This window comes from Acinonyx jubatus, chromosome A2 (genome assembly GCF_027475565.1).
Source record: "Acinonyx jubatus isolate Ajub_Pintada_27869175 chromosome A2, VMU_Ajub_asm_v1.0, whole genome shotgun sequence".
NCBI lineage: Eukaryota > Metazoa > Chordata > Mammalia > Carnivora > Felidae > Acinonyx > Acinonyx jubatus.
The window spans coordinates 111,123,804-111,149,208 of record NC_069383.1 but is presented as its reverse complement, the minus strand read 5'-3'; the positions used below and the strand labels follow the sequence as shown (position 1 = coordinate 111,149,208).

Genomic DNA, 25,405 nt, shown 5'->3' with positions numbered 1-25,405 from the left:
TGTGTCCTGACATCCTCCCTCTCAGGTCACGAAACTGGGCTCCCGGGCACCCACATCATCCTGTTGCCCCTGACTATCCTGCAGACCTTCCTGCAGGCAGGGTCCTCCTCTGTAAATGAAAATCAGATCACATCATTTCTCTGCTCAACACTCCATGGAGGCTTCCTCTCGTTTCAAAACGCCCCCATCTGCCCCCATCTGCCCCCTCCCCCCTTGCCCACCCAGGCTTGTTCTGTTTCCCAAACATACCACGCTGGGTCCTGTGCTGGAGCCCCAGCACCACACCATTCCTTCTGCCTCAGATGCTTTCTCACAGGCAGCACCGGGGCCCCTTTTCTCTGTGCATCTCTCCCTCCCGGCATCTGGGCCACCCGGGGCCTCCCTTGATCACAGGTGTCTAAAGTCCCCTCTCACTACGAAGCTGCAGCCCATTGGCCAAGCACTCGGCACCGTCTGAATCATTCCTCACCCACTGAGATCGCCGGCTCCATGAGGGTTGGGGCTCCCCTGTCACATCCACCGCTGGATGTTTCCTTCCTCCTTCTTGGAAGGAAGAACAGTATCATCTTGGTCCTAAGCAGGTCTTGTGTCACAATCTTCTGTAGGCCCTTGCTTACTCACACCTGAGAGGGAAAGAGCTCAGCATCATGGTGAGGTTGGCAGGGGGGCATATCGGCCCCCTCTTGCAGTGCCTCTCTCCACCTGTGTGCCCTTCTGACATCTTCATGGTTAGACTTTTGCCTTGCAACACTTGCCCTTCCTTCTCCCTCTTCCCTACCTCAGGGCTGACTTTTCAGGCGGAGAATTAAGGCCCAGAGAGAGTGTGGGCTGCCCCCTGCTCACACGAAATTGGGACTCCGATTCAGGTCGCTGAAATCCCCGTCTTGTTGGCATCTGTGGTTTTTCTGCCGTCTCCTGCTCACATCTCCAGCCCCCTGTTCCTGGGAACCAAGCCTGGGCTCCGGCATTATTTTAAACTCGCGTTTCGCTGACATATGAGATGCTACAGATGAGGAAACAGGCTCAGAAGGGACTTGTCCAAGGCCAACAAAAGTGAAGGACACGGTCTCCTGGGACTGGGTTTATGCCAGCACAGCCTGTAGGCTTGGAATAGCCAGCCCTTAGCCTGCCATTATAGTAGTGCCTGCTGGTGTGCATTGGAGGGCTGTGGTACACGGAGCCCCTACTGTCCAGCAGCCCCCCGCTGGCTAGAATTGTACAATTGAGGGAATTCATTGCACGTTGGGTGGTCTCAAGGAATTCAAACAATAAGAGGAGCCCAAGAAAACCCCATGATAGTATAGCAATGCTAGGGCAACAGGTTCACAGGCTTAGAAGGGGAGTGGGAGCCAGGGCCAGGAGGTGTGTGGCATCCATCTCAGAAGTTTGGATTTCTAGGCGGTGGGAGCAATTGGAGAATTTTGAACAATGGCATAGCTGCCAAAGTAAGGTCATACTGTATGAAATAGCCACTATTCAATGATTTTTGGCTTGCAAAAATGGCAACATCATATGATCCAGCCTAACAGCAATCCTGGAAGATTCATTAACGGGTGGCTATAAAATTCATTCATTTGTTATGTCATTCATTAGCTCATACACTCACCAAATTATTTATTGAGTGCCCACTATGGCTGGAGGCTGCTGTTCCAGCCTGTTTGGTCAAAGAAGGCCTCTAGATTCATGAGGGAGTTGAGCTATGGCAGTTCTGGGTAATGGCATGCTAGGCAACGTGAATGGCATGTGCAAAGGCCCTGAGGCAGGAATGTGTTTGGCAGTTTGAGGAACAGTGAGGGGCCTGGTATAGCTGGAGTACAGCAACAAGGGGGAAGAGGAAGTCTCAGAGGTCAGAGAAGGAGCCAGAACCTGGACAGTGTGACATCTCTCAGGCCACATCAGGGGTTTGGGTCTTCCTCCAGTGAATGGGGGTCAAGAGAATGACAGGATCCGACTTTGAATTTAGCAGCATTGCTGTAGCTGCTGGGAACAGAATGAACCGTGGAGGTGCCACTGGGAGTTAGGAGTCTGGTCTAGTCTTCCAGACAGGAGGTGACAGTGGCTCCGGCCTGAGTGATAGCTGTGGGGATCTGCTTTGGAAGTGAGTTGCAGAGGATGGAGGGAGGCCAACGACTCAAGGGCCACTTAGAAAGGCATTACCCTGGCTGGGAAGTTGTAAGGTGGTGGCAGTGGAGGAGAGGAAAAGGAGGCCAAGATGAGACCCTCCCTTGGGTCTGAGAAGTCACATCCCCTCTGAGCCTTGGTTTCCTCACGTATAAACATATCCTGCTTAAAGACACCAAGCAGCAAGCCTCAGATTTCATCTTTCTGGGCTCTTCATCAGTGCTCTTACCCTCATGGGGTTGCCTCTTCCTGGCAATGGCCAGCCAACAGGCTGCTTGTAGGTGAGGCATCAAGAGTGTAGTCTTTGATTTTGGGAGCTCTGGCCATCAAGACCGCACTCTGGATGGCAGGAAACGTTGTCTTTGAAGAGACTTCCCAGAAGCCTCCTGGCCTACCCCCTTCATACTTCTTCTGCTTACATCTCATTGGCCAGAACTCAGTCACATAACCACACCTAGCTGCATGGGAAGCTGGGAACTGTAGTCTTTTATTCAGAGTAGCTATGAGACCAGCTAAGGATCTGTGACTGAGGAGGAAGAGGAACATTGATGTTGGGGTGGGCAGCCACCCCCTGGCATAGTTATCCATCCCATGCTGAGACCGGGACCAAAAGGCTCGCCTTCCACTGCCTCCTCAGCCTCCACTCTGGTCCCCAGCTCTGCGTTTCATGGCTCTGTCTCCCCTTCTGAATGTTCCAGATTTTACTGTATAGATCTCAGGAGAGGGCCAGGGATGTGAACCAGACAAAGGCCACTGGGATGCTAGAAACTGAACCCCAGTTCAAGCCACCTCAAGGTGAAAAGGGGAATGTATGTCTGCCTAAGTCACTGGAAAGTCAGGGATGGTGCTAATTTTTGAATGGCTTGAACCAGAGATGGTGTTGGCCTCTACCAACCCCACAGCTGCTTCTTGGGGAGGCAAGATAGCTGTTCAAGTGCCAGCACCGCAGCTTCCAGGTTCTAGAACTGCAAGGAAGAGCCTTAGCCTTTCTCTGGCTGCACCTACAAAAGTCCTAGGGTTCACCCTGACTGGATCAGCTAACAGGGCTTGACTTTTGGTCATGTGTCCATCCCAAACCAATCATAGTGGCCGAGGACGGCAGTGATTTTGTTGGCCAGACGTGGGAACCCCACCTAGACCGTCTCTTGGAGGAGAGGCACCGCTCACGGGTCCATCAGCCAGCTGGGGCTGCTGTAACAAAGAACCACAGGCTGGGCAGCTTAGACACAGATGCTCCTTTCTCACAGTTCTGCAGCCTGGAAGTCTAAGATCAAGGTGTCAGCAGGTTTGATTTCTTCCGAGGCCTCTCTCCTTGGCTTGCAGATGGCTGTCGTCTTACTGTGTCCTCACATGATCTTTCCCTCGTGCGCGGGCCCTTGATGTCTCTATGTCCTAATCTCCTCTGCCTACAAGGACACCTGTCAGATTGGATTAAGACCCACCATGATGGTCTCATTTTAACTTAATCACTTATTTAACGGTCATACCTCCAAATACATCTTGCCCCTTGCCATATTCTGAAATACTGGCGGTTAGAGCTGCAACATATTACTTTTGGGGAGGACATAAATCAGCCCATAACAACGAGCAAGCAGATTGTGGAATGGTTCGTGCTTTAGAGAAAGGCACAGATGGTGTGGTGGGTGCTCAGAGGTGAGACTGGACAGTGAAGGTGAGACAAGTGGACTGGACAGTGAAGATGGCCCTTGCTCTGGGTCTTCAAGGGTAGGAAGAATTTTCACCAGTGAATGCGATCCCTGGCAGAGAGAACCGTGGGGCAAAGATGTGGACATTGGATTGCTAAGATGATCTTGGACAAGGCCCTGCAGCCTCAAGATGCAGGGGGTCAGAAGTCTCGGATGAGATTGCAGGCCAGCTATTCAGGGGTCTTGAATGCCAGGGATTATTGGAATCTACAATATTGGAAGCCACAATAGTGGTTCCACATTGGTTTTATCAATTGCTACCCAGTGTGGCCCTTAGGGGCTTAAGAAGGCATTCACCTCTCCCCCTTCAGCCTTTTCCTTTTCTGAAATAATACAGTGAACCCCCCCCCCTTGAATCCAGCACCCAACACAACATCTAGAACAAGAATGGGTAATTTACATCCACCCCTGTGAGCATCCCTGTGCACCCCCTGCTCTCCCCACCCCCTGCTCTCCTCACCAAGCCATACGTTCTCTATCCTGAACCATGGGTTTCCCATTCCTTGCTTGTTTGTGTCTGTTTTATCATATTGATATAGTCCCCAGAAGTAAATTATTTGGTTTTAGTTCTATTTAATTTTATAAAGAAAAGACATCATCCTATGCGCAATCTTTTGGAATTTATTTTTTTCACTCACTAGTAATAAAACCCATCCACGTTGTTCCTTTAGCTGTTGCTGATTCGTTTTAGCTGGGGTAATAGACTCTAATCTATGCTCCTGTGCTTTTGGTTGTGGGACATCTGGGTTGCCTCTAAGCATTTATTGTCACATTGCCACCACACGCCTCCCTGTTCACATCTCCCGGGGCCCATGTGCATGTGTTTCTCTTGGGTGTATACAGAGGAATGGAATTGCTAGTCACAGGTATGAATGTCAACCTGATTTCCACAGTGATTGTGCCAGGTGCCACTCCTGCCAGCCAGCAGTGTTGATCCACAGCCTCTGCAACACTTGGAATTATCCAGACTTCATTTTTGCCTAGGGACTGGGTATAAAATGCTTTCTCACTGTCGTCTTGATTTGCATTCTCCTGAGAAGTAATTCGGGTGAACCCTCTTCCTATATTTACTAGCTCTACATGTTTACTCTTCTGTGAGTTGCCTGTTCATGCTTTTTACCCATTTTTCCATCCAGTTTTGTGTTCTTGCCTCAGGTTTGACTGTCGTGGTAGTAGTACTGAGTCATGGTGCAGGGGAGTGAGGCTGGATCAGATAGCACCCCAGGCTATGGTGGCTCATGTGGGGTTCACTCTTTTGTCTTTTCCTTGAGGATTCGTGAGGGCCAGGCACCGCGATAGCCCTTGCTCATGTATGGCCTCATCTGCCCCCCGACAGGAGGTCTGTCTACCTTCATCTCAGGCTCTGAGTGAGGCGGAGGCTGACCAAAGTCACATGGCTGTTTTGTGGCAGAGCTGAGATGGGTAGTGAGTTCCCTGATGCTGGGATATTCTTCTCCTTGTGTGAGCCTGCCAGATTTGAGATTTTCGAAGATGCCACGTATTTGAGAACCTTGTCTTGCTGGGCCATGTGGCAACCAAGTGAGCACTGGGATCAAAGTCACATGGCCAGGTTTCCATTCCAGCCCCACCGCTACCTTGCTGAGGACTCTGAGAGAGTACCTCACCTCTCCTATCTCAGTCTTCCCATCTGTAGAATGAGGGAGTCGCGTGGCAACGTTGTGCAGGATTTAAAATCCTGGCACCTGTAAATTAGGGCCATCAGAAGGTATCCCTTTGTCCCTCCCAGGAGGCTCACATGCCCATCTCAGACAAAGATGAGCTCAATGAATTGGGGATGCATGCACTGGGTTTTTTTCTTGGTGGAACAGAGTGAGGAGATGCAGAGAATAGGGAGAGGCTACCGGTGCAATTGCTAATCTAAGCTCGCCATTTTGACTCTACCTGTGAATCGTGTCTGCCAGTCTGTCCACCTCTCACCAGCTCCACCACCACCTCCTGGTTCAAAACCTCCATCTTTAGAGACTTGTTGCCCAGACAGCTACATCAGCCTCCTCATGTACCCCCGCCTCCCCAGCTGCACAGCCATCCGGCATAGCATCTTCCCAGCATTGCTCTGATCATGGCAGCCACCCCCCCCCCCCCCACAATGTGCAAAACCCTGTAGTGGTTTACTGTTCCTCCAGGAATAAAATACCAACAGGCCCCCTGGTTCTTTACAGACCCCTGTGACCTGCACCCAGACCCCCTCTCCCCTCCATCTCCAGCCCCTCTGCCTTTCTTTCCACCCTCAAGCATACCAAAGCCCTTCTCACCTCAACGCCTTTGCCCTGCCTTGTCCCCTCTGCTGGGATGCTCTTTTGTCCTTCCATTGAGGACACCCATGGGTGGCGTCGACCACCTGTCCCTATCTGCCCCTTACCTTGCCAGATTTTTCGTATCACTTCACTACTCCAGGGCATATTCCCTATTTGCTCATTTGTGCAGCACTGTATAACAGTTCAGCCCCTAGACTGCCCGCTTGGTTCTTTTCCTGGCTTCCCCATTTACTAGCTGTGGACCTTGACCACACGGCAGTAATAATAGTGTCTGCTCCATAGGTTGTGTCCCATGGGCTGAGATCATTTAGTCCCCACAAAGCATTCAGAACTGCGCCTGGCACATAGGATGTGCTCCGGAAATCATAGTTGTGATGTTGCTATCATCTCTCTCTTGGGCCAGAAGGCAGCTCTGTGAGGAAGCAGACGGAGGCCTCTGACATGGCGCCTGGTACATGGAGGGCATGGTGACCACAGACGGGCACCAGAGGATGTGGGGACCTCCCTGGGTACTGGTGCAGACACCCGCCCTCAGCTCCCTCTGGAGCAGGAGGCAGAGGAGAAGGGTGAAAGGGAGCAGCTGCCAAGAGATGGCAGGTAACCTGCTTGCTCCAGCATCATGCAGGTCTCCACTCAAATGCCACCTCTTCCAGGAGGCCTTCCTGGACTGTCCAGCCTGACATTGGTCAATCTGTTCTGATGTCTTTACAGCACTTACCACCTTCAGAAGGGACATTGCTTACTTTTGCAAAGACGTGTCCAATATCAATCTTCTCCCTGACTGTGGGGGTGTCCATGGAACCCAGGCCTGTCAAGCATCTTCTCCTGGGATGCCCCACCCAGGGCCTGGCACACAGTAGGTGCTCAGAGCACACATGAAGAAACACATGACCCCGGAGCTCCTCTCTATCCTATGTGCCAGCAGCTGCTCTGAGCCCTTGAGGACAAGGCCCAGGTCTTAATTACCTTCTGACTCCCAGGTCGGTGGTACCTTGCACACAGGAAGCACTCTGTTCCCTCTGTTGTGTGAGTGGATGCTTTTCATTCTGACCTCAATACGAGGCTGAACATTCATTCCCGCACATTTCATTTTAATCCGTTTTAGCCTGGCATTCTGTTGGCTCTCCCTTCCACCTTTGCATTGGCTTCAAATGGGGTAAACATGCTAATTAGGTCAAGGCCTAGGGAAGACCCCTTCCCCATGGCATGATTCAAAAAGACGCGTTCCCAGGATCTGTTCAGCAGAATGATACTGTCCACCCGCTCCCTTCCTCCACCAGCGTCTCTGGAGAAACATAGGAGGGCTCCCTGGATGACAAACTGGGGAGCTCCCTACTTGGGGGAGCCAGAATGCCCACCAGCGTATTAAAGGCCCTGAAAAGTCTCACAGACAAGAGAGCAGCTTGAGCAGGCTTTTCCTGGAGGACCCACTCATCTCTGACCTTGGACTCACTGACCATCTGGTAGAATGCTCTGCAGAGGCACCCCCTGCCCCCCACCCCACAAGAAACACCACTCATATATATATATACATATATGTGTGTGTGTGCGCGTGCACGTATATGCATATATATGTATATCCCATTTATATATCACATTTTATGTATGTATCATAAAATACACACACACACACACACACATATATGACGTTTTCTTTGTCCATTCATCTATTGATGGACCCTGAAGTTGTTTCCACATCTTGGCTATTGTAAGGAATGCTGCAGTGAACACAAGGTGCAGGTATCTTTCCAAGAGAGTGATTTTGTTTCCTTTGGATATGTATCCAGAAGTGGGATTGCTGGATCATATGATCATTCTATTTTTAATTTTTTGAGGAACCTCCATACTCTTTTCCATAGTGGCTACACCAATTTACGTTCCCACGCATACAGTGTTTTTATTTATTTTTCCCCTAGGTGCTTTTGGTTGAATTTGTAGAATTTAAATGCTCATGGGATCCCACACCACAAGCTTCCCCTGCCCCACCGTGTGTCCGCCATTCATTCATTTATCGGTCCCACAGATATTTACTAGAATCTTCTGTGTGGTAGACTGATGAAATGGCTCTGCCTTCAGTGTGCTCACAGTTTGGTGGGGACAGACAGCAACATCAGAGCAGAAAATGTGCTCTGGGATCTCATAGGTGAGGAGAGGGCACCAGGCAGGTAGACTGTAGCACAGAAGGCTGCCTGCAGGGGTCATCTGTGATGGGCTGGTCCACACTAGAGGGGGGAAGGCTGTGGCAGGGGAGAACCCGTCAGGAGAGGCTTGCAGGTGTGACCCAGCCTAGAGCCAGGGGGTCCGGAGTGTGATCCGGACACCCTGGACTCTAGGGTGTGGGGGAGGGAGGGCAGAAAGAGGCTGGAGAGAGAGGTGGGCATGAATCAGTCCGCCAGTGCTTTGCCTGGGAGGGGAGCTGTCAGAAGAATTTCTTTCCCTTGTGTCAGGGGAGAGACAGGATGTGGGAAGATAATCACATTCTTAGCACATATAGAAATTTGCTCTGTCCCCAGCATTATTGTCAACAAAGAAATGGTGATTTCCCGACATGCGGGACGGCTGCATTCTTTTCCAGATACTCACGACCTCCTGTTTGGTACTCCCCCGCCGGAATTTTTCCAGGGATGGGCACAGATGACCTAGGATCCAGGCCCTGGGAGGGGAGTACCACCCTCCTGTGTCTGCACACCGGATGACTTTAATGCATTTCTAGGCTTTTGCTCCTGTGGCACTCTTTAGAGCAGGGTGACCCGCTGGGCCTAGGTTCCCTCGTCTGGGAATCCGTGCCTCACACAAATGGCTCCGTCTTTTTACCCATTTCAGGCTGTGAAAACAGCCAAAGCACATGTCTGGTGAGCTAATGACTGCTTGGAAGGATAGATTCGAAGGCCTTTGCAGTGAGTGAGAGAGACAGAAGCAAGGGGCAGGCCAGCTCCACTTTCTCTCTGCCATTTCTTAACAATGCGCCATCTTGCCTGAGCGAAAGACCTATTCTTTCCCTATTCTTGCTTAGAACGCAGCTAACAAAGGACTTTTTGTCTCCTTTGCATTTTTTTTTTTTTTTTGCAAGCCTCAGTTCATCCTGGGTTTTAGCTCTCCTGACACTATTCTTTGAGATGAGTCTTTTGTTATAATGTTCTCTTTCCAGCTTTCATATGGTGGACAGGCACACACACACACTCACATGCTTACACGCTTTTACACACACTGTCATTCACTCATTCAACTATGGAGGCTACGCAGATAAATAATCCAGCTCCCCACAATCTAGTGGGAAGAGACAGAATTCAATTCAACACCAAGTAAGGAGAGCTAAGGTGCTGGGCCACAAGCAGAAGGAGGGGCATATCAGGAAGGTTCCTCAGAGAGGGGGCACTGGAGCTGGTGAACCAACAGTGCATCTTGTAAGAGCTACTGGTTATTGATCCCTTAGCAGGTGTGGATAAGGGATTGACAGATTCTGTCATGTGCTTTGGTTTTTTAACCATCCAAGCGACCTTAAGAAGGTGACTATATTCCCAGTTTACAAAGGAGGACACTGAGGCCTTGAGAGGTCAATGAACTCATCTAAGGTCCTGCCACTGGGAAGTGGAACCAGAATGTGAAACCAGATTTATCGCCTCCAGGGCCCTGCTTTGAAAACACCTGCCTCTCACCAGGCAGATGGGAAGAAGACCATGTCCAGGCTGACGGAACAGCATGCGCAAAGGCATGGAGGCAGGAAGGGGCAGATGTTGACCCTTCGTGGACGGTCAGCAGGATGCACTGGCTTTGCCCAGTGAGAAGAGAGACCCTGAGGTGAAACTGAGGCAGGAGAGAAGGGTGGAGACTGGGGGCCTGCACATGCCCCTCCCCCAGTTTCCAGCTCTAAGGGCCCATTATCTTAGCCAGGCTCAGCCCAGACATGTACTCCCAGCACCCCCAGTTCTTCCAGTTGTTCACCGAGAAGCTCTCTAGTTCCTCTGGATGGAGACAGCCAGATGTGGCATTCTGAGCCCAGAAGGGCTGTGAGCTGCCATGCCACGGGACTGGCAAAAGCAACCTTTTTCCATCTGTATATTTTCCAAATCATCATATATTTCAGCCCGTGTCACTGCAGATTGCTCACTCTCTGACCCATTGGCTTTAAATAGCAAAAGAAAAAAAAATACAATGCACTTTGTGGTTTCCAGTAAGATACCGTAAATACACCCAGATAATATTCCGGTGCAGACCATTTACGGTGGCTGCACAGGGCGGTGGAATGGAATCTTTCGGGCAGGCTTGGTCATCAGTTTATTTCCTCTGTACCCACCGGGATCGTTATGGAGCTGGGCTGTGTGGAGGGCACCATTCGGGCTCCCCATGTCCACCTCAATGATAACACTTTCCTGAGCACCTCCTAGGGCCTGGGCTCTTTACACAGAGGGTGCACTACTCTTCATGGCAACTTGGCAGTGTCCTCCTGGTGGTTCTCGTTTCACAGATGGGAAAGTTGAGATTCGGGGAGGCAGAGCCCTTGCTCAGGGTCCCCCCAGCAGAATAAGGAGTAGAGAGGAGGAAGGATGGATAAGCTCCATCGTATCCAAGTTCTGAGCTAAAGCCAGTTACCTGGGCTTCTGGATGGAAAGTTTACCGGGAGATGTGGGTGCCCTGAGAGTTAAGGAGGATGTGGTGGAGGTGAGAGTGGGGACCCCATGCTGGGAGCCAGGAGAAGAGCCTCGTTCTAGTCCCCCTAGTCTCGCTGAGTCACTGGTGACCTTGGGCAAGTCTCCTGGACTCCATGAACCTATCATTCCAGGAGGAATTTACGTCTGCGGCTCTGGGAGTCTGTTCTCTGATTCTGAGGATGCCTCTGTGCAGGGCAGGATGGTGGAGCCAGCAGAACCTGCCACCGCCCTTGAGAGCTTCGGCTCCCCTGTGCCCCTGGCTCTCCTGCTTCTGCCAACAGCTCTTCTGTTTCAGGGCCATCACGTGGGCTCCTCACAGAGAGAGCTGCATAGCTGGCTCCTCTGAGCTCTAAAGGCACGACCCCCGGTGCACCCGGCTAGCAACACTGCCCTGTTTTATGTTCTTCAGAGTCCTCAGCTGCCACTGAATGATGTGATCGTGCTGTCTGTTCCCCTATGAAGTCAAGGCCATGTCTGAGTCTCTCTTGTCGGTATCCCCAGGCCCCAGCACATGACAGGTGCTTAAGAAATATCTGTGGAGTGATGGCACAGGGCACATGGCTTGGTCCAGGAGATTTGATGGAGGTTCTTCCTCAGCTCGGGGTAGGAGAGACAGGTAGACTCTCCAGGCAGAGGGGGGGGTGGGTCTGTTCTTGGAGGGCGCGTGGTCAGCAATGGCCAAGCCCAGCGTGTGCTGCTCAGTGACTCCATGTGGAAGATCTGGGAAAGTGCCTGGGTCGGGGTCAGGAGGACTGAGTGGGTGTCATGACCTGGAGGCAGGAGAGTGGGTCCGACTCTGGAGCTGAGCCAAGTTTAAGTCCTGGCAGGTTGCGTCACCTCTCCAGGCCTCAGTTTCCCCATATGTAAAATGGAGATAGTAACGGTCCATACCTCACAGGGCAGTTGCCAGGATTGAGTTGATCTATATTGAGTGCTTAGGAAAGAGCCTCTTAAATAATAAGCGTTTTATGACTTTGCCATGCTTATGATGAACTATGCCATTGGGCATAGGATGTCATAAACAGACACCCTAAATGCACTCTTGCAGATGCCTCATAAGAGACAAACAAGGTGGCCTTCAGGAAATCACCCAAGCAGCTGAGACACGGGCTGTCCTGGGAGCCCTGAGAATGGCCAGGGTGTAGGGCATTGCCCCGGAGTGGTTGGAGATAGCATGTGACCTCGAAGTTTGCATCCTGGCTCTTCTGGGCAAGTCATTCTTCTGAGCCTCAGTTTCCTCACTGATAAATCAAGGTGTTACTCACGTGGGATGGGTGCAGGAAGAACCCACGGATGGATGCAGTGTAACATGGCCTCTCACCTTAAGAGTCTGAGATTTTAAGATTCTGGAATCCTTTTCTACCTTCTCCCTGCCATCAAAACCGGCTCTTAGCTTAGCAAGCCATCTCACTTGAATGGGTCTTATAAATTATTTGTTGATAGGTTTTAACTGATAACCTAATGGCATCTCTTGACAGAAATAAAGGCATTTTGATAAGCATCCATGCCTTAAGCCAAAAGAATCTCTCTTAACCGTGGGCTTCCAGATTCAACGAGGAGCCAGGAAGAGAGGTGGGTGGGGCTGAGAAAGGACACTTGGGTCTAGAATCCCAGTTGTGGCCAGTTTGTAGGTGGGTGGCCTCAGTGAATCACTTTTACCTCTCAGAGCGTCGGTTTCCTCATCTGTAAAATTGTGGACAGTGACGTCTACCGATAGGGCAGTTGGGAAACACGACACAGAGAGCCAAGTATGGGTCTAGCACATGGTAGGTGCTCAACAAATGTTACTTTCAGGCCTTCTCCCTGAACCCAAAACCCCCCTCAAAAACCCCAGCTTCTGGCTAACTCTGTGCTGGTACCTTGGAGGAAGTAGGCTGAATGGGCTGAGTTCACCACTGCTCCCCACCCTCCTGTCAGACCTTCTCTGAACCTTTCAGTCGGGGTTGTTTTCCTAAGGAATAGGTGAGCAGACTTTCCCAAATTGCCTAACCGGGAGCCTGGCAAATAAGCCCTAAATAAAAGTTGTTGGCCACCGTTTGAAGCTTTCATTCATTCATTCATTCATTCATTCATGCAATGAAATTTACCGAGTACCTACTATGTGTCAGGCCCTGGGGACCCAATGGGGAACATGACAGAATGCTTACCTTCAAGGAAATTATATTCCAGTGGGGGGATGGGAGTGGTAGGTGTGTGAGGAACAGACAATAAGCAAATCAATCTAAAATGGCAGGAGGGCTATGTAAAAAAACTAAATGGGGGGGGAGGGGAGTTTTCTTTCTGTATCTCCCAACAGTGTGCCTGTAATTTTATCAATTATAATCTCTGTAATACTCACTGCAGTTTACTTAAGCACCAACTTTGTGCTAGGTGAGACATATTTCTTCCTACAGAGTAGGTGACACGAACAGGTATGGAAATGGAGACGAAGAGAGGTTAAGTGACTCGTGCAAGGTCATCCAGCTCCTGGCGGGGTTGAAATTGGAAACAGACCTGCTCCTTCATTCATCCCTCACGCATTATGGGGGGGGGGGTTGTAAACAATGGAAGCAAGACAGATGTGGTCACTGTCGCCTTGTGAACCTGCAGTTTGGCTGGGCAGGCAGACATGGCTGGCTCAACCCCACCCACTTGCCTCTGTGTGAGGCTGTCTTATCCTTCGGGGCATTATGGAGCACAGTGAGGCAAAATGGGACCTGGGGGTAATAATAACAAAAACAACAACGATGCTTGGCATTTACTGAACACTTACTACATGCCTGGCTCTGTACTCAGCCCCTTCCCCTCGTTCTGTGGTTCAGTCTGCTCAGTAGCCCATGATAACCTAGATGCTGTCATTATGCCCATTTCACAGAAGAAACAACAGAGGCTTAAAGCGGTTAACAGGCCTGACGTTAGATACGCAGGTAGCCTGATGCACAGGCCAGTTTCCTCAGTGGTCAGGTGGGGGGTGGGGGAGAAAGGGAGGGGGGATCAGGCAGTGCCAGTCTAATGTAGGTGGGCAAGGCCCACATCAAGGTCAATGGCAGGGCTCACAGTGACCCTTTAGCACCCCGAGGCATTGGGCTTGAGCAGCCAGTACTTGGGTCCCTGGGAACTCTTAAGCCACAATTTTCACTTTTCAGGGGCAGTGGGTGCTGAGGTAAGAGCCAGCTTGGCGGGGAGGGGCAGGCCGTGGCCCATGATGGGACTTTACTGTGGAGCGGGGAGGGGGGGTGGGGTCCACCTTGAACTTAGGGGAGTTAACTGTGTGGGGGTTCAACTGTGTTTCCCCGACCTAAGTGGATGTACCTGGGAACAGAAGCCGTGTTTAGTTCGTTGTCTGCCCCTCACCACCTGCATTGGTGTGCGCTGCTCAGGGGGCTCAGAGGGACCAGGGGCAGGTCACCTGCACTGCACACAAAATTACCACAAAAGACGCTGGTCCCACCCCTCCCCACCCTGCCCCTGGCCCCGCCTCCAGGGAGGAGTCTGGGAGAAGGGCAAGTCTCAGATGACCAGCCTGGCTCCCCGCCCCCTCCTCAATTTGCATACTCCATTCTTGGTCTGATAAAGGGGACACAGTCTCCTTTCAGCTGCTGCGGCACCTCTGGCCATTTAATCCCTGGGGACAGACTTGATCTATATGGGGTGTCTGGAGGCCAAGTCAGCAGCTCAGCTCTGTTGCCCACCCGTTGGGTGGCCCCAGGGCAAGCCAGACCTTTCTCTTGGCCTCGTTTTCTTCAACCATAAATGAAGATCGACGTTGCCTCCTACTCTTTACCTCCTCAACCTCTCATAAAGAACTGTTACTTGGGTAAGGGGCATTAAGGAATCTGAAATCATTGTTGCACTATATGCTAACTAACTTGGATGTAAATTTAAAAAATAATAAATTAAAAAAAAATTGTTACTACCGTCATGAATAGAAATCGTAATAAATCTAGTATCTGGGGCCCCTTTCTCATACCAGGCTCTGTGCTAAATGTTTTATCTTTGTTAGTGTTTCTAATCCTCTCAGCTACCCTAAGAAAGTGGGTGGTTGCCGTCCCTATTTTATAGTGGAGGAACTGGAGCACAGAGAGGTTGGGTGACTCACCTGAGGTCACACAGCTGGGAAGTGGTGGAATGGGAATGACCCCCATCCTGTTCTCTTTATGCTCTCCATCTCATTATTTTTTCCTTTGGTGTCACTGAGGGTCTAATCTCACTGTTGGCTGAATCTAGTATATTATTTCCTCGTGTGTTTCATACTCTCCTGTGAGCTGGTGCCTGGCAGCTTTATCTTTGCTTCTCGAGGGGTCTTAGGGAATGACCGGCCTGGGGCCAGTCTTCCCCCTTGACTTGGGAACCCCTGAGCATGCAGAAGGACAAGTCTGAGCCATATCTCGAAGGCAGGGACAAGGCTCCCAGTTTCCAGGATTCTGATGTCCTCACCCCTTACTTTCCCACCTCCTGTGCTGCCTAAGGTAGCTTGTTTATTGTCCTGCTTTGCTGGGTGTGTGTGCGTGAGCAGCGACTTTCCCAGCATGCCCTCTCTGCAATTCTGTCCATCAAGTAGTAGCTCCTTTCCAATGTCCTGCCCCTCTGGGACCCAGGGCCTGATCACCAGGCCTTGAGGCCTTAATTCATGAGCTCCCTGTTCTGCAGAGCCCAGCAGCACAAGATGGCCACATCCCATGCCTACTCGCCCTGCTGGTGATCAGTTCTGTCCTCAACACACGGCCCCTACGGGTTCCCTTGCCTTCCTGTGAGCCCGGCCGCGCAGCGGACGATCTTACGCAGCATTTCTTAATTTCACAGAACGAAAGCGTTGTCAGGAATCCAGCCTGCCCGAGGTCCAGCCTGTGCATGTGCCCACACTGTGGCTATCCCCTGTCCACGCTGGGGCTGTCCCCTGTCGATGCTCCCTTGTGCTCAGCGCTCTGCAGGGCACGCGTTACACACACACGGTTTCTAATACTAATGTGATCGATAAGGTGTGCAGGGTCAGGAACCTGGTAGGTGCTGAAATAATGCCTTTTTCCAGGTTCGAGCTTGAGGTACAGTGAAAAGGAGAGAGTGCCCAGTTTAGGGGTGTTTGGTGAGCCAGACACTGGGCTAAGCAGGTCACCCCCACTCCTTTTCCTTCTGAGCAGCTCCTGTCAGGTAAGCACTGGCATCATCTGCATTTCACAAGCAGGGAGACTGAGGCTCAGAGAGGACAAGGAGCTTGCCTGAGTCACAGTCCGGAAGTGGTGGGGCTGGGATTGGAGGCACTGTATGAACAGGGGTGCCACAGGCGGGCTGGCACGGGATGGCGGAGCAAAGCGCCCTGGTAGAGCGAAGCCATCTGACGGGTGGGCAGGCCAACGTCAGACAGTGGGAGAGCAGTGGCTGGGGATGGGGTGGGAGACAGGCTCTTTGTGTCTCAGCAGCCCGGGTGGGCGAGGCCAGGAGGTGGATGAGGGGTGGATGGGGGAGGCATCTACCTGAGTGTGCATCAGTGTGACCTGAGGCCCGAAGCAGCTTGGAGGTTGCCTCACCCACTGCTGAGGTCACGTGCATCACAGCACCCTGGAACCCTCTCCCTGCCCCTTCATGACTGGTCAGCCCTGCCTCATCTGCCTGCTCTGGATGTGGGGCCTCTTCCTCCAGGGAGCCCTCCCTGAACCACCCCACCCCACTGTGAGAGTGGACTTGCTGAGGGCTCACTGGGGCTTCCCAGAGAGTGCCTGGGTTTATCTTCATTCCATACAGCAGACGCTGCTCTCGGACCCATTTTACAAATGGAAAGACTGAGGCTCAGAGTGGTTAAGGGGCACGGTGGCAGCGCTGCTGTGCCCCAGCTACTCAGGACCCTTTTACTCCCACTTAAAGCCCTAGCACCATCCTGCAGAGCCTTTGTAAATCCTTACAGGATTTATGCCATCTCCACGCAGCTGGGAAGACCTGTGGGAAAGGTGCCCCCCAAACGCCCTCCCTCCCCTGAACCTTCCTGTCCAGGCTCCTTCCTGCCCCTTTCCACCCTGACTGTGGGCAGTCCCCATCCCTTCCCCACACCTTGCCTTCTCTATCAGACTGATGATGCCTGAGGACACAGACACGAAGGGGCCAGGTCCCAGCCTTCTCTGGAGAGGCTCACAGTCTAGTGAGAGGACCATGGGGAAGAGGAGGGGATGGGCCTTATAGGCGACACACAGCCACGATAATAGGGAACACAAACGCAACACCAGCTGTGTCAGGCAGGTGCCATGAGCCGGGCACGGAGTCGAGAGCTTGACACGGACAAACTCTTAACATTCTCTGTCATTGCTCTGAGAAAGGCACGATGGCCATGTCCCCATTTTACAGCTGAGGAGACTGAGACACGGGGAGGAGTCGTCATTGGCTGAATGTCTCAGAGCCAGGGATTGACGGTCCTGGGATCTGAGCCCAGGCCTCTGGCTCCAGGGCCTGTGCACACTGGAGGTGTTTTAAGAAATGCCGCTTTGTAGTGTGTTGCCGTTAGTGTGCACACAGTTTACACGGCCACATCAAGTGTGGCGGGGAGTGGGTGGGAATCGACAGAGAGGTCCCCTCATCCAACCCTCCGGAAGCCGGACAACCCCTGCGCTGCCCAGCTGACACCCCAAGGGCATTCAGTGACAGGATTGAATGGGTGTGTGCATGCTGGCGGGTGTCGGGCATTGTCATCGGCCCCAGACAGAGCTTTCTCGGGGGGGGTGAGGAACGGTAGGCACTCAGTCCGTCTTTGCAGAGCATTACAGTGAGCTCGGCTCCCCTTCTTATCCGGGTGGCCTTCTCCCAGGGTGCCCCGGACTTGACCCCAGTCTCTCCACTCTTCTCCCTGCAGGGAGCCGGGAGGCTGCCTTCACGTACGCCATCATTGCCGCCGGTGTGGCCCACGCCATCACAGCTGCCTGTACCCAAGGCAACCTGAGTGACTGTGGCTGCGACAAGGAGAAGCAAGGCCAGTACCACCGGGACGAGGGCTGGAAGTGGGGTGGCTGTTCTGCCGACATCCGCTACGGCATCGGCTTCGCCAAGGTCTTTGTGGATGCCCGGGAGATCAAGCAGAATGCCCGGACTCTCATGAACTTACACAATAACGAGGCGGGCCGAAAGGTAGGCAGCCAGGGAGGGGAGCCGGGCGGCTCTGGCAGATGTGCTGTGAAACAGCTTATTCCTAACGGCTGGTATTGGGTGTCTGGTGGTGAGCCCCAGGGCTCTGCCCTCAGCCTCATTCGGCTGGACTCTGTCGTCGATTTGCTGCTGGTCAGGATCTGGGTATGGCGTGAAGCGTGTCAGTTACTGGAGAGATTGAATAACCGAGTCTCTGGTAAAACAAACTGGATGGAACTTGGCAAGATGGAACGAGGGACGGATGTGATGTCTTATCCTTGGGCCCACAAAATCAGCTATACAGATCTCTGATTGTGGGGAGGAGGTGAGGTGAGTTCAGTAAGAATCATCCCTGTGGAGCAGCTGCCGGGGCCACTGAAATGTCCTTGCTCACCTTAATCAAGATATGGGTGACTGTTCTGTCTTTATTGCCTCCTGAGATCCTCCTGGATTCTGGGCTCAGCTTAGAAGAGAGTCAGGGATGTTTCAGAATGTTTCTAGTGGAGGTGCTGGGATCGAAAGGGGGCTGGACATCTCTTCCCATGAGGAGCTGGCTGTCCCAAGGCAAGGGGGCACATGGGTCTTCAGGCCCAGAGTACAGAGTGAGGGCCCATGGGTGGGGGGTGTCACAGAGAGGCAGGTCCTACCGGTGTGAGGACAAGCCACAGCCATTGAGAAACAGATTGAGTTACCAAGGAAGTGAGCCCCCTGTCCCAAGAAGTATTCAAGCACAAGCAGCTTGGCCAGGCGTCTCGGGGCTCCCAAGTCAGTGCCGCCTGGCTTGGGTGCTGTCCCAGACAGAGGCCTGAGGTTGGGAGTGGTCTCTGTAAGTGCCTGTGAAGGCCACGGTGCTGGGAGCCCACGCTGGAGCCCCCAGGCCCAGGAGGTGCTGGGAGAGGAAAGTCTCTGGGGGCCGCTTGGAGCTCGATAGAGAAGCCTCTGTGAGCCAGGGCAGATTGGGAGTGAGGGCTCCGTGCCACCTGGGTGGGGGATAGACCACCGCAGTGACAGGACATGTGCGGGCACTACAGGAGGCCACAGGAGCCGGGCAGGAACAGGAGTGACAACAACGAGGGAAACTGTGCACAGGGCTATGGCGAACCAAGGAGCCCAGCGTGGTTCCTGCCTGGTGTGGCTCTGTGGGAATGCGGCCCACTGTGGCTGGACCTTCCGATTTTACACTCAGATTTTTCTGTGCAGTCCCTTCGTTTTTAAGTCTGGGTGTTTAGAACTGGTAGTCACCGGTAGCTCTTAAAAAATACAGAAAAAGGTGAAAAGGAAGATGACCAGAGGCTCCAACACATACATCTCCTGGCAAAGTGTGGGCCGCAAGCTGCCCATTCAGGCGACAGATGGTTAAGGGGCACCAATCTTGTTCTGCCAGAGCCTGTTCGTCGGTCAGGTAGTCTTCTAGCTCTGGAGGCATCCGCTCACTTCATCCTCAAGGCATTCCTATGAATGGTCTTATCATGATCCCCATTTCCCAGGTTAGGTAACAAGCCGAGGTTCCCACAGCTAATGAGCAAGGTCAGAATTCGAACCCAGTGCTCCTAGCTCTCGAGCTGGCCACGCGCTGCCACGGCGTGGTGGTCGCAGCACGGGCTGGCAGCAGGCTGCCTGGGTTTGCGTTCTGGCTCTGTCGCTCCTTCCTTCACAAGAAGGAAGCAGAGCTGGCAGGAGTGTCCTCAGGGCTGAGGTGGAGAGGGAAAGAGACGGGGCAGGGGAGCACTTACCCCAGGGCCTGGCACCTAGGTGGTCCTCAGCACAGACTGGGCATAATTACAAGTCGTGTGAGCATGTGTCGTGGGAGAGGGAGTCTGTCTGGCAAGTGGCGGGGGTCACGCATGCACACCTTAGAGGGGAGCGAGCCTCCCTGGTGTGCAGAGGAGTGACACAGGCCAGCCGGGCCTGAAAGCAGGCCTCCCACTCTCTTCCTTCTCCTCTCCAGCCTCTTGCCACATCCTGTGCGTCAGAGCCTCCCAGGCTGCCAGGGTGAGTCACACAGGCCGAGCTGCTCACCTGGCCTGCCCCAGGATGATGTCCTGGGGTAAAGTGTAAGGCCCTGCCTATCCAGTCCTGTGGCTGGGAGTGCCTACCTATAGCCAGCACACCCCTCCAGGGTTCCCAGATGCCCATTCCTCTGTATTCCTGTGGTCAGATCACTCCTTATGGCTGGGGTCGCAGATCACAGGCTCCGTCGCGCCCTGGAAGCTGTCACTCCCTGGGGGTGGACAGAAGGAAAGCAAGTGGCTTCCCTCTCCCGGCCTCAGTTTCTTCACCTGTGCCTACCAGGTTGGGCCCCTGTGAGAACTGAAGGAGAGAAGTCCTAGCCTGGGGTAAGAAAGGACCTGTGTATATCCCATGGGAGAGGGTTTTAGAAGCCATGTCACTGCAGCAGGTGTGAGGGCCATGGTTGCTGTTCCAGGCAGTTCTTGGGGGAAGCAGATGCTGGGAACTGTCAGAGATCAGAAAACCAACCTTGGTGGGCTTCCTGGAGGAGATGGGCCCCCCAAATGAGTGAGGTTTGACTAAGCAAAGAAGAGAGATGAAGGTAACCCAGGTCTGCTGTATGGAGGGGGTGGCCAAAGGCCAGAGGTGGGGACTTGGGGTCAGTTCGGGGGTCATGGGTCCCTGAAGGGGTAACAGCCGCTGTTACCTGCAAGGTCACCTGCCACGTTAAGGAGTGAGAAGGGCCTTGCATTCTCCCCTCAGATCTTCCTGGGGCTGCCTTCTTCTTACTGGTAACCTTTCAGCTCAGATGTCCCCTCCTCAGAGAAGCTTCCCTTTCAATTCCTTCTTAGCCTTTTCTCAGATGCTGCCTTGTTCTGGAGCTTGCTCCCCTCCCTAGACCATAAATAAGCTTGATGAGGACAGAGACCCCGTGTGTCTCATTCACGGCCACACACCAGAGCCTGGCATACAGAGACCTGCATACGTACAGAGTGAATGGTTGAGCACCTCATGGTCACTGATGGTTCTGGAGCGGAGGAGGTACGAAAATCATAGAAACTGACCAGGGATGCAGGGTACAGCTTTGGGCAGCGTCAGGAACAGGGTCTGGGAAGAGTGCAGGCTGGGTCCAACTTGATGTTTCTGAGCAGGAACAACTCTCACGGCTCAGGGAAACCCAGCTGAGGGGATACTCCCCATACCTACCGACTCCACTCTAGTTTGGGAGGACCCTTGAGGATACCCTTCCTGGGACAGCCATTGACCCTGACGCCATGTATTTTCCAGAGCCCGGAAGTAGAATTCAGGACTTCCCGTTGTACACGGGAATAGACCTGAGCACCCCTTTGTAGGGTGCAAAGGGAGGCCACCCAGGGCAGTGGCCATACTATTCAGGCAGAGCACAGAGGGAAGGCAGCTTTCCAGCCTAGCCCTGCGGTGGCCAGACTGTCACTCCCCACTACAGGGCCCGCCAAGGGTCCAGGCACATATCTAAGTGGTCAGGGGCAAGGACAGCCACTTAGCTGGGGTTAGTAAGGCTCAGTGTGTATCAGCTCAGGGTCCCATCTCTGTTTGAAGCCTCCGTTTCCCCATCTGTTAAATGGGGCCCTGATCCTCAATTTGTTCTGGACCCTCAGGTGCTGGTCAGGGCCTGGTGAGGGCCCCAGTGGGGAGATGCCTGCGGGATCCTGCAGGGTGCTATTTGTTATTCAAAGACATGGGGTCCCACTGCAGGACCTCCCCCACAGTAGGCTTCCGTGGGCCCCACACACAGCAGAGGTAGGGAGCTGACAGCAGAAAAGGGGCCAGCCCGCAGCCACTCCTGATGGAGCATCTTGGAAAGGATCACAGATGTGTTTATCGCTGGCTCCCTTGCCCCTGCTGTGAGAAGACAAGACTCAACCCGACCACAGGCTCTGGGCTTGTTGGCAGCTGGTGAGAAGCAAAAGGAGGAGGAAGTCAGGGAAGGGTTATGTGCCCTAAGGGGCAGAGGTGGGGTGGCAGGCCCCGTGATGGGGGACCCAGGGCAGCCCACCGCCTCACCTGGCAGATGAGGGAGGATAAACGCCATGGGGCGTCCTGCCCTTACGGGTCTCCAGTTCGGGTCTGAGCCCGGGCAAAGCCAGTCACTCACCTGCAGATGTGGGCCTTGGGCCTGGGGAGGCAGGGGCACCGCTGCAGGCCGGCAGGGCTCCCCCTGCACTGTCTCATGAAGTTGTGCGGTCCTCGAATCAGAATGGTCAGGGGAGAAGATAGAAATGGGGGTGCCAACAGCTCTTTTGGGAAGGAGATTTTAGAATTGTAGTCTCTCCCTATTGGAAAATCAGGGGCATGATATTTTTGGAATGAAATCACAGACCACTCAGGTTGGGATTGTAGAACGTGAGGTTCACATGCTCACGTGTGGAGTTTGGAATCATAGGATCTTTGGTTGGGAGGGAGAGAGGTGTCAGAAGCGCTGGGCTGACATCTTGGATGGCGGGATTTTTGTGGTTTTGCATGATTTCTTCCCAGCCTTTTGGGGAGATGAACTAACCACAATTCTCGCCCTCAAGATGCTCAGTCTTGTGAGAGCGTCAGATAAGAGGAACAAAAAATAGGATTCCGGGCTACCCTCCACAGGAGAAATGCAATGCAGAAAGAAGAGGGAGTGGCTTCTTCTTGGAGAAGTCCGGAGACCTCTGGGAGGAAGAAGGGACTCCTTAGCAGGGCTTTGAAGGTTAAGTAGGAGTCCTCCAGGTGGACAAGGCAGGTGGGAAGAAGGAGGATAGTTCAGGCAGTGCAGGTGGCCGGTGAGGTGTTCTGTGTGTCCAGGGAGAGAGGGGTAATAGGCGATGAGGCTGCACAGGGGTGAGGACCAAATGCAGGGCCTTGAATGCCAGTTCAAGGAGTGAGACTTTCCCCTTCTGCAGGAGGTTCCTGAAGAGGCTTTGGTGGAGAAGTGTGTAGGCAGGTTTCTGTTCCTCTCTGGGACACAGTGTACAACAGAGTAAAGGGGGCAGGGCAGCAGCATGTGCCCAAACTCAGCAGGGGCCTCGGGAGAGTGGGGAGGGACAGCTGTTCAGGAAGCAGAATAGACAAGAGTTGTGTTGTGTTTGGGATGGATGGGTGGACGCCTCTTCTCACTGGGATCAGGACCTGGGGCAGGGGGAGACCAGTGTCAGGGGAAATGATCAGGGTACCTTTGGGTGCTTTTGGGACTGGGAGACCCTGTGGCCTGCAAGTGGGGGTGCCCAGGGGTATCCTGGATGCCTAGATCTTAATTCTGGAGAGAGATCTTGTCTGGAGCCACTTCCTGGAAGCCACCAGCAGGAGGCAGTAACAGAAGCCCTGGCCTTTGGTAGGATTGCCCAGAGGGAGGATTTGGGTGGGAAATCAGGAGAGCTGGGCATTTGCCTTTGGGAAGTGGGCATGGGGCAGGAGGACTATGGGGAGCCAAAGAGCAGTCCTGGAGGTGGAAGGAGAGCCAGGTGCGGGGGCCCTTCCAGAGACATTCCGCTGCATGTGTAGAATGCCCCTGTGGGGTTCAGAAAAGCCCAGCCTCTGCCAGGTGCCAGCTCTGGAACCCCAGCTAGGGGGATAGGAGACTGGCCTCTTGGAGCCTCCACAAACACATTGCACCTGGTGGGGCAGGCTGGTGAGGTCTTGCTGTGCACAGAGAGGGAAGTGTGCTGCAGCTCTGGGGCCTGGAGGGAGGGAGGGGCCCTCAGAGATCCCTTCCTGGGAGTGTGGTGACTGAGCCCCAGAGAGGCAGCCCCCAGGGATGGGGGCCCAGCTGGGATGGGGCTGGCCCTGCTGGAATGTGCTGCTTGCTCCGAGGGAGGTGAGCTCAGGGGGATGGAATGCCACTGGAGTGAGAAGTCACCTTCCAGTCCCTGCCCAGCCTCTCGCTCACGGGAGTGGTGGTGGTGGGGGGTGGGGGGGGTCGGTCTTGTCCCTTCCTGCCCTGCCCCGTCTGGTCTGGGTGCTCCTGGGAGCTGGATTCCCACCCTGCCCTGGCTGCAGGCAGGCCTGTGAGTCAAGGGACACCGGAGACCTGGCCCCTGGCAGCTGGGCGGGACCCAGATAAGGCTTACTCAGCTATGCTCCTCTCCACCGTGCAGAGGGCCACTTGCATATTTGACCAGATAGAGTGCTCAGCGGTGGCACGTTGAGGGCCAGAGGAGGAGCCAAGCCCTACCTGGTCTGAAGCCGGCTGCCCAGGCAAGGCTGAGTCCTCCTGGGACCACCATGCCCTCCATCTCTGCCCCAGATTCAGGAGCAGCTATGGGTTCTCACCTTCCCAGATGGAAAGGCTTCTATTCAGAATTGAGGCACATGGACCAGTGGCAGCTTTGGGCCAATCTTGACCTCCAGAGCTTCGGTCTCTTCCATGGTCTCAGAAAGATCTTCCAGATCTGACATGTGGGGAAGGGGAGGACACAGGGTTCTTAGGACCAGTGGATATCAATTTTGTCTGAGGCCACGCATTCCTGGAATTTGCCAGTCTTGTTCCTGCCTCAGGGCCTTTGCACATGCTCTTTCCTCTGTCTGGAATGCTCTTCCCTCAATCTTTGCGTAACTAGCTCCTTCTATTCCTTCAGGCCTCTGCTTAGATGTCCCCTTCTCAGGGACTCCCTCCCTGACTTTCCTCCCCTACATCTACTTCAGCTCTCTCTGGATACTACTCTGCTTTATTTTCTATGGAACACTTACCCCCATATGAAATTATCTTATTTACATAGCTCATTATGTCTTTATTGCCTGTCTTCTTCCACTTCAATGCCAGTACCTCAGGGTAGGGATGAGGTAAGTGCACAGGTGGGTTCTCTGTGCCTAGGACAGTGCCTGGCACATATTAAGTCCTCAAGAGATCTTTGCTGAGTGAATGAATGAAATGACAAGTATCTGCTCTTACCTTGGGGAATTTCCCAGGAGTAAGATTGCCAGATAAAATACAAGACTCCCAGTTAAATTTGAATTTGAGATAACAAATAGTTTCTTGGTATAAGTATGTCCCAAATATTATGTGGGACATACTTATACCAAGAAACTATTGCTGTTTAACTCAAATTCAACTTTTACCATGTTTCTTGTACTTTTAAGTACAAGTTTTTTATGCCGACATATTACAGATACACGTGCAGTTGCCCCAACACAGAAAGATACCGCGTACCTTTCCCCGGTTTTCCCTAGCAGCTTGCAAAACTATGGTACGATATCACAAGCAGGATGCTGGCATCGATACAGTCATGGCATGGAACATTTCTCTGAGATAAATGCCCCAGAGTGCAAACGCTGGGGTGGATGGTAGTTGTCTGGTTAGCTTTGTAAGAAAGTGCATCCCCACCGGCGATGTACAGGGATCCAGTTACCCCGCGTCCTCACCAGCATTTGGCATTGCCGCTGGTGTTTACTGTTGCCATTTTGGTAGGCGTGATGGTGATAAGGCCACCGACACACTGTGGCCTTAATGAGCGTTTCCCTAAGAGCTAATGATGCTGCACATCTTTCCGTGTGTTTGTTTGCCATCCATATATCTTCTTCAGTGGAATGTTTTCATGTCTTGTGCCCGTTTATTTTTATTTTTGAGTCAAAAAAATTTTTTTTAATATTTGCTTATTTTTGAGGGGGGAGCAGG

The 25,405-nt window shown here is 52.9% G+C and overlaps 1 protein-coding gene across 2 annotated transcripts in view; it reads left to right on the top strand.

Moving 5' to 3' along the window:
• The window catches only part of WNT7A (Wnt family member 7A), a 78,580-nt gene that overhangs the window by 22,199 nt on the left and 30,976 nt on the right, over window positions 1-25,405 (top strand). For both annotated transcript variants that reach the window (XM_053218890.1, XM_027042736.2), the window contains exon 3: window positions 17,567-17,838. In XM_053218890.1, the coding sequence (XP_053074865.1) occupies window positions 17,567-17,838 (272 nt within the window). The remainder of the gene's footprint in view (window positions 1-17,566; window positions 17,839-25,405) is intronic.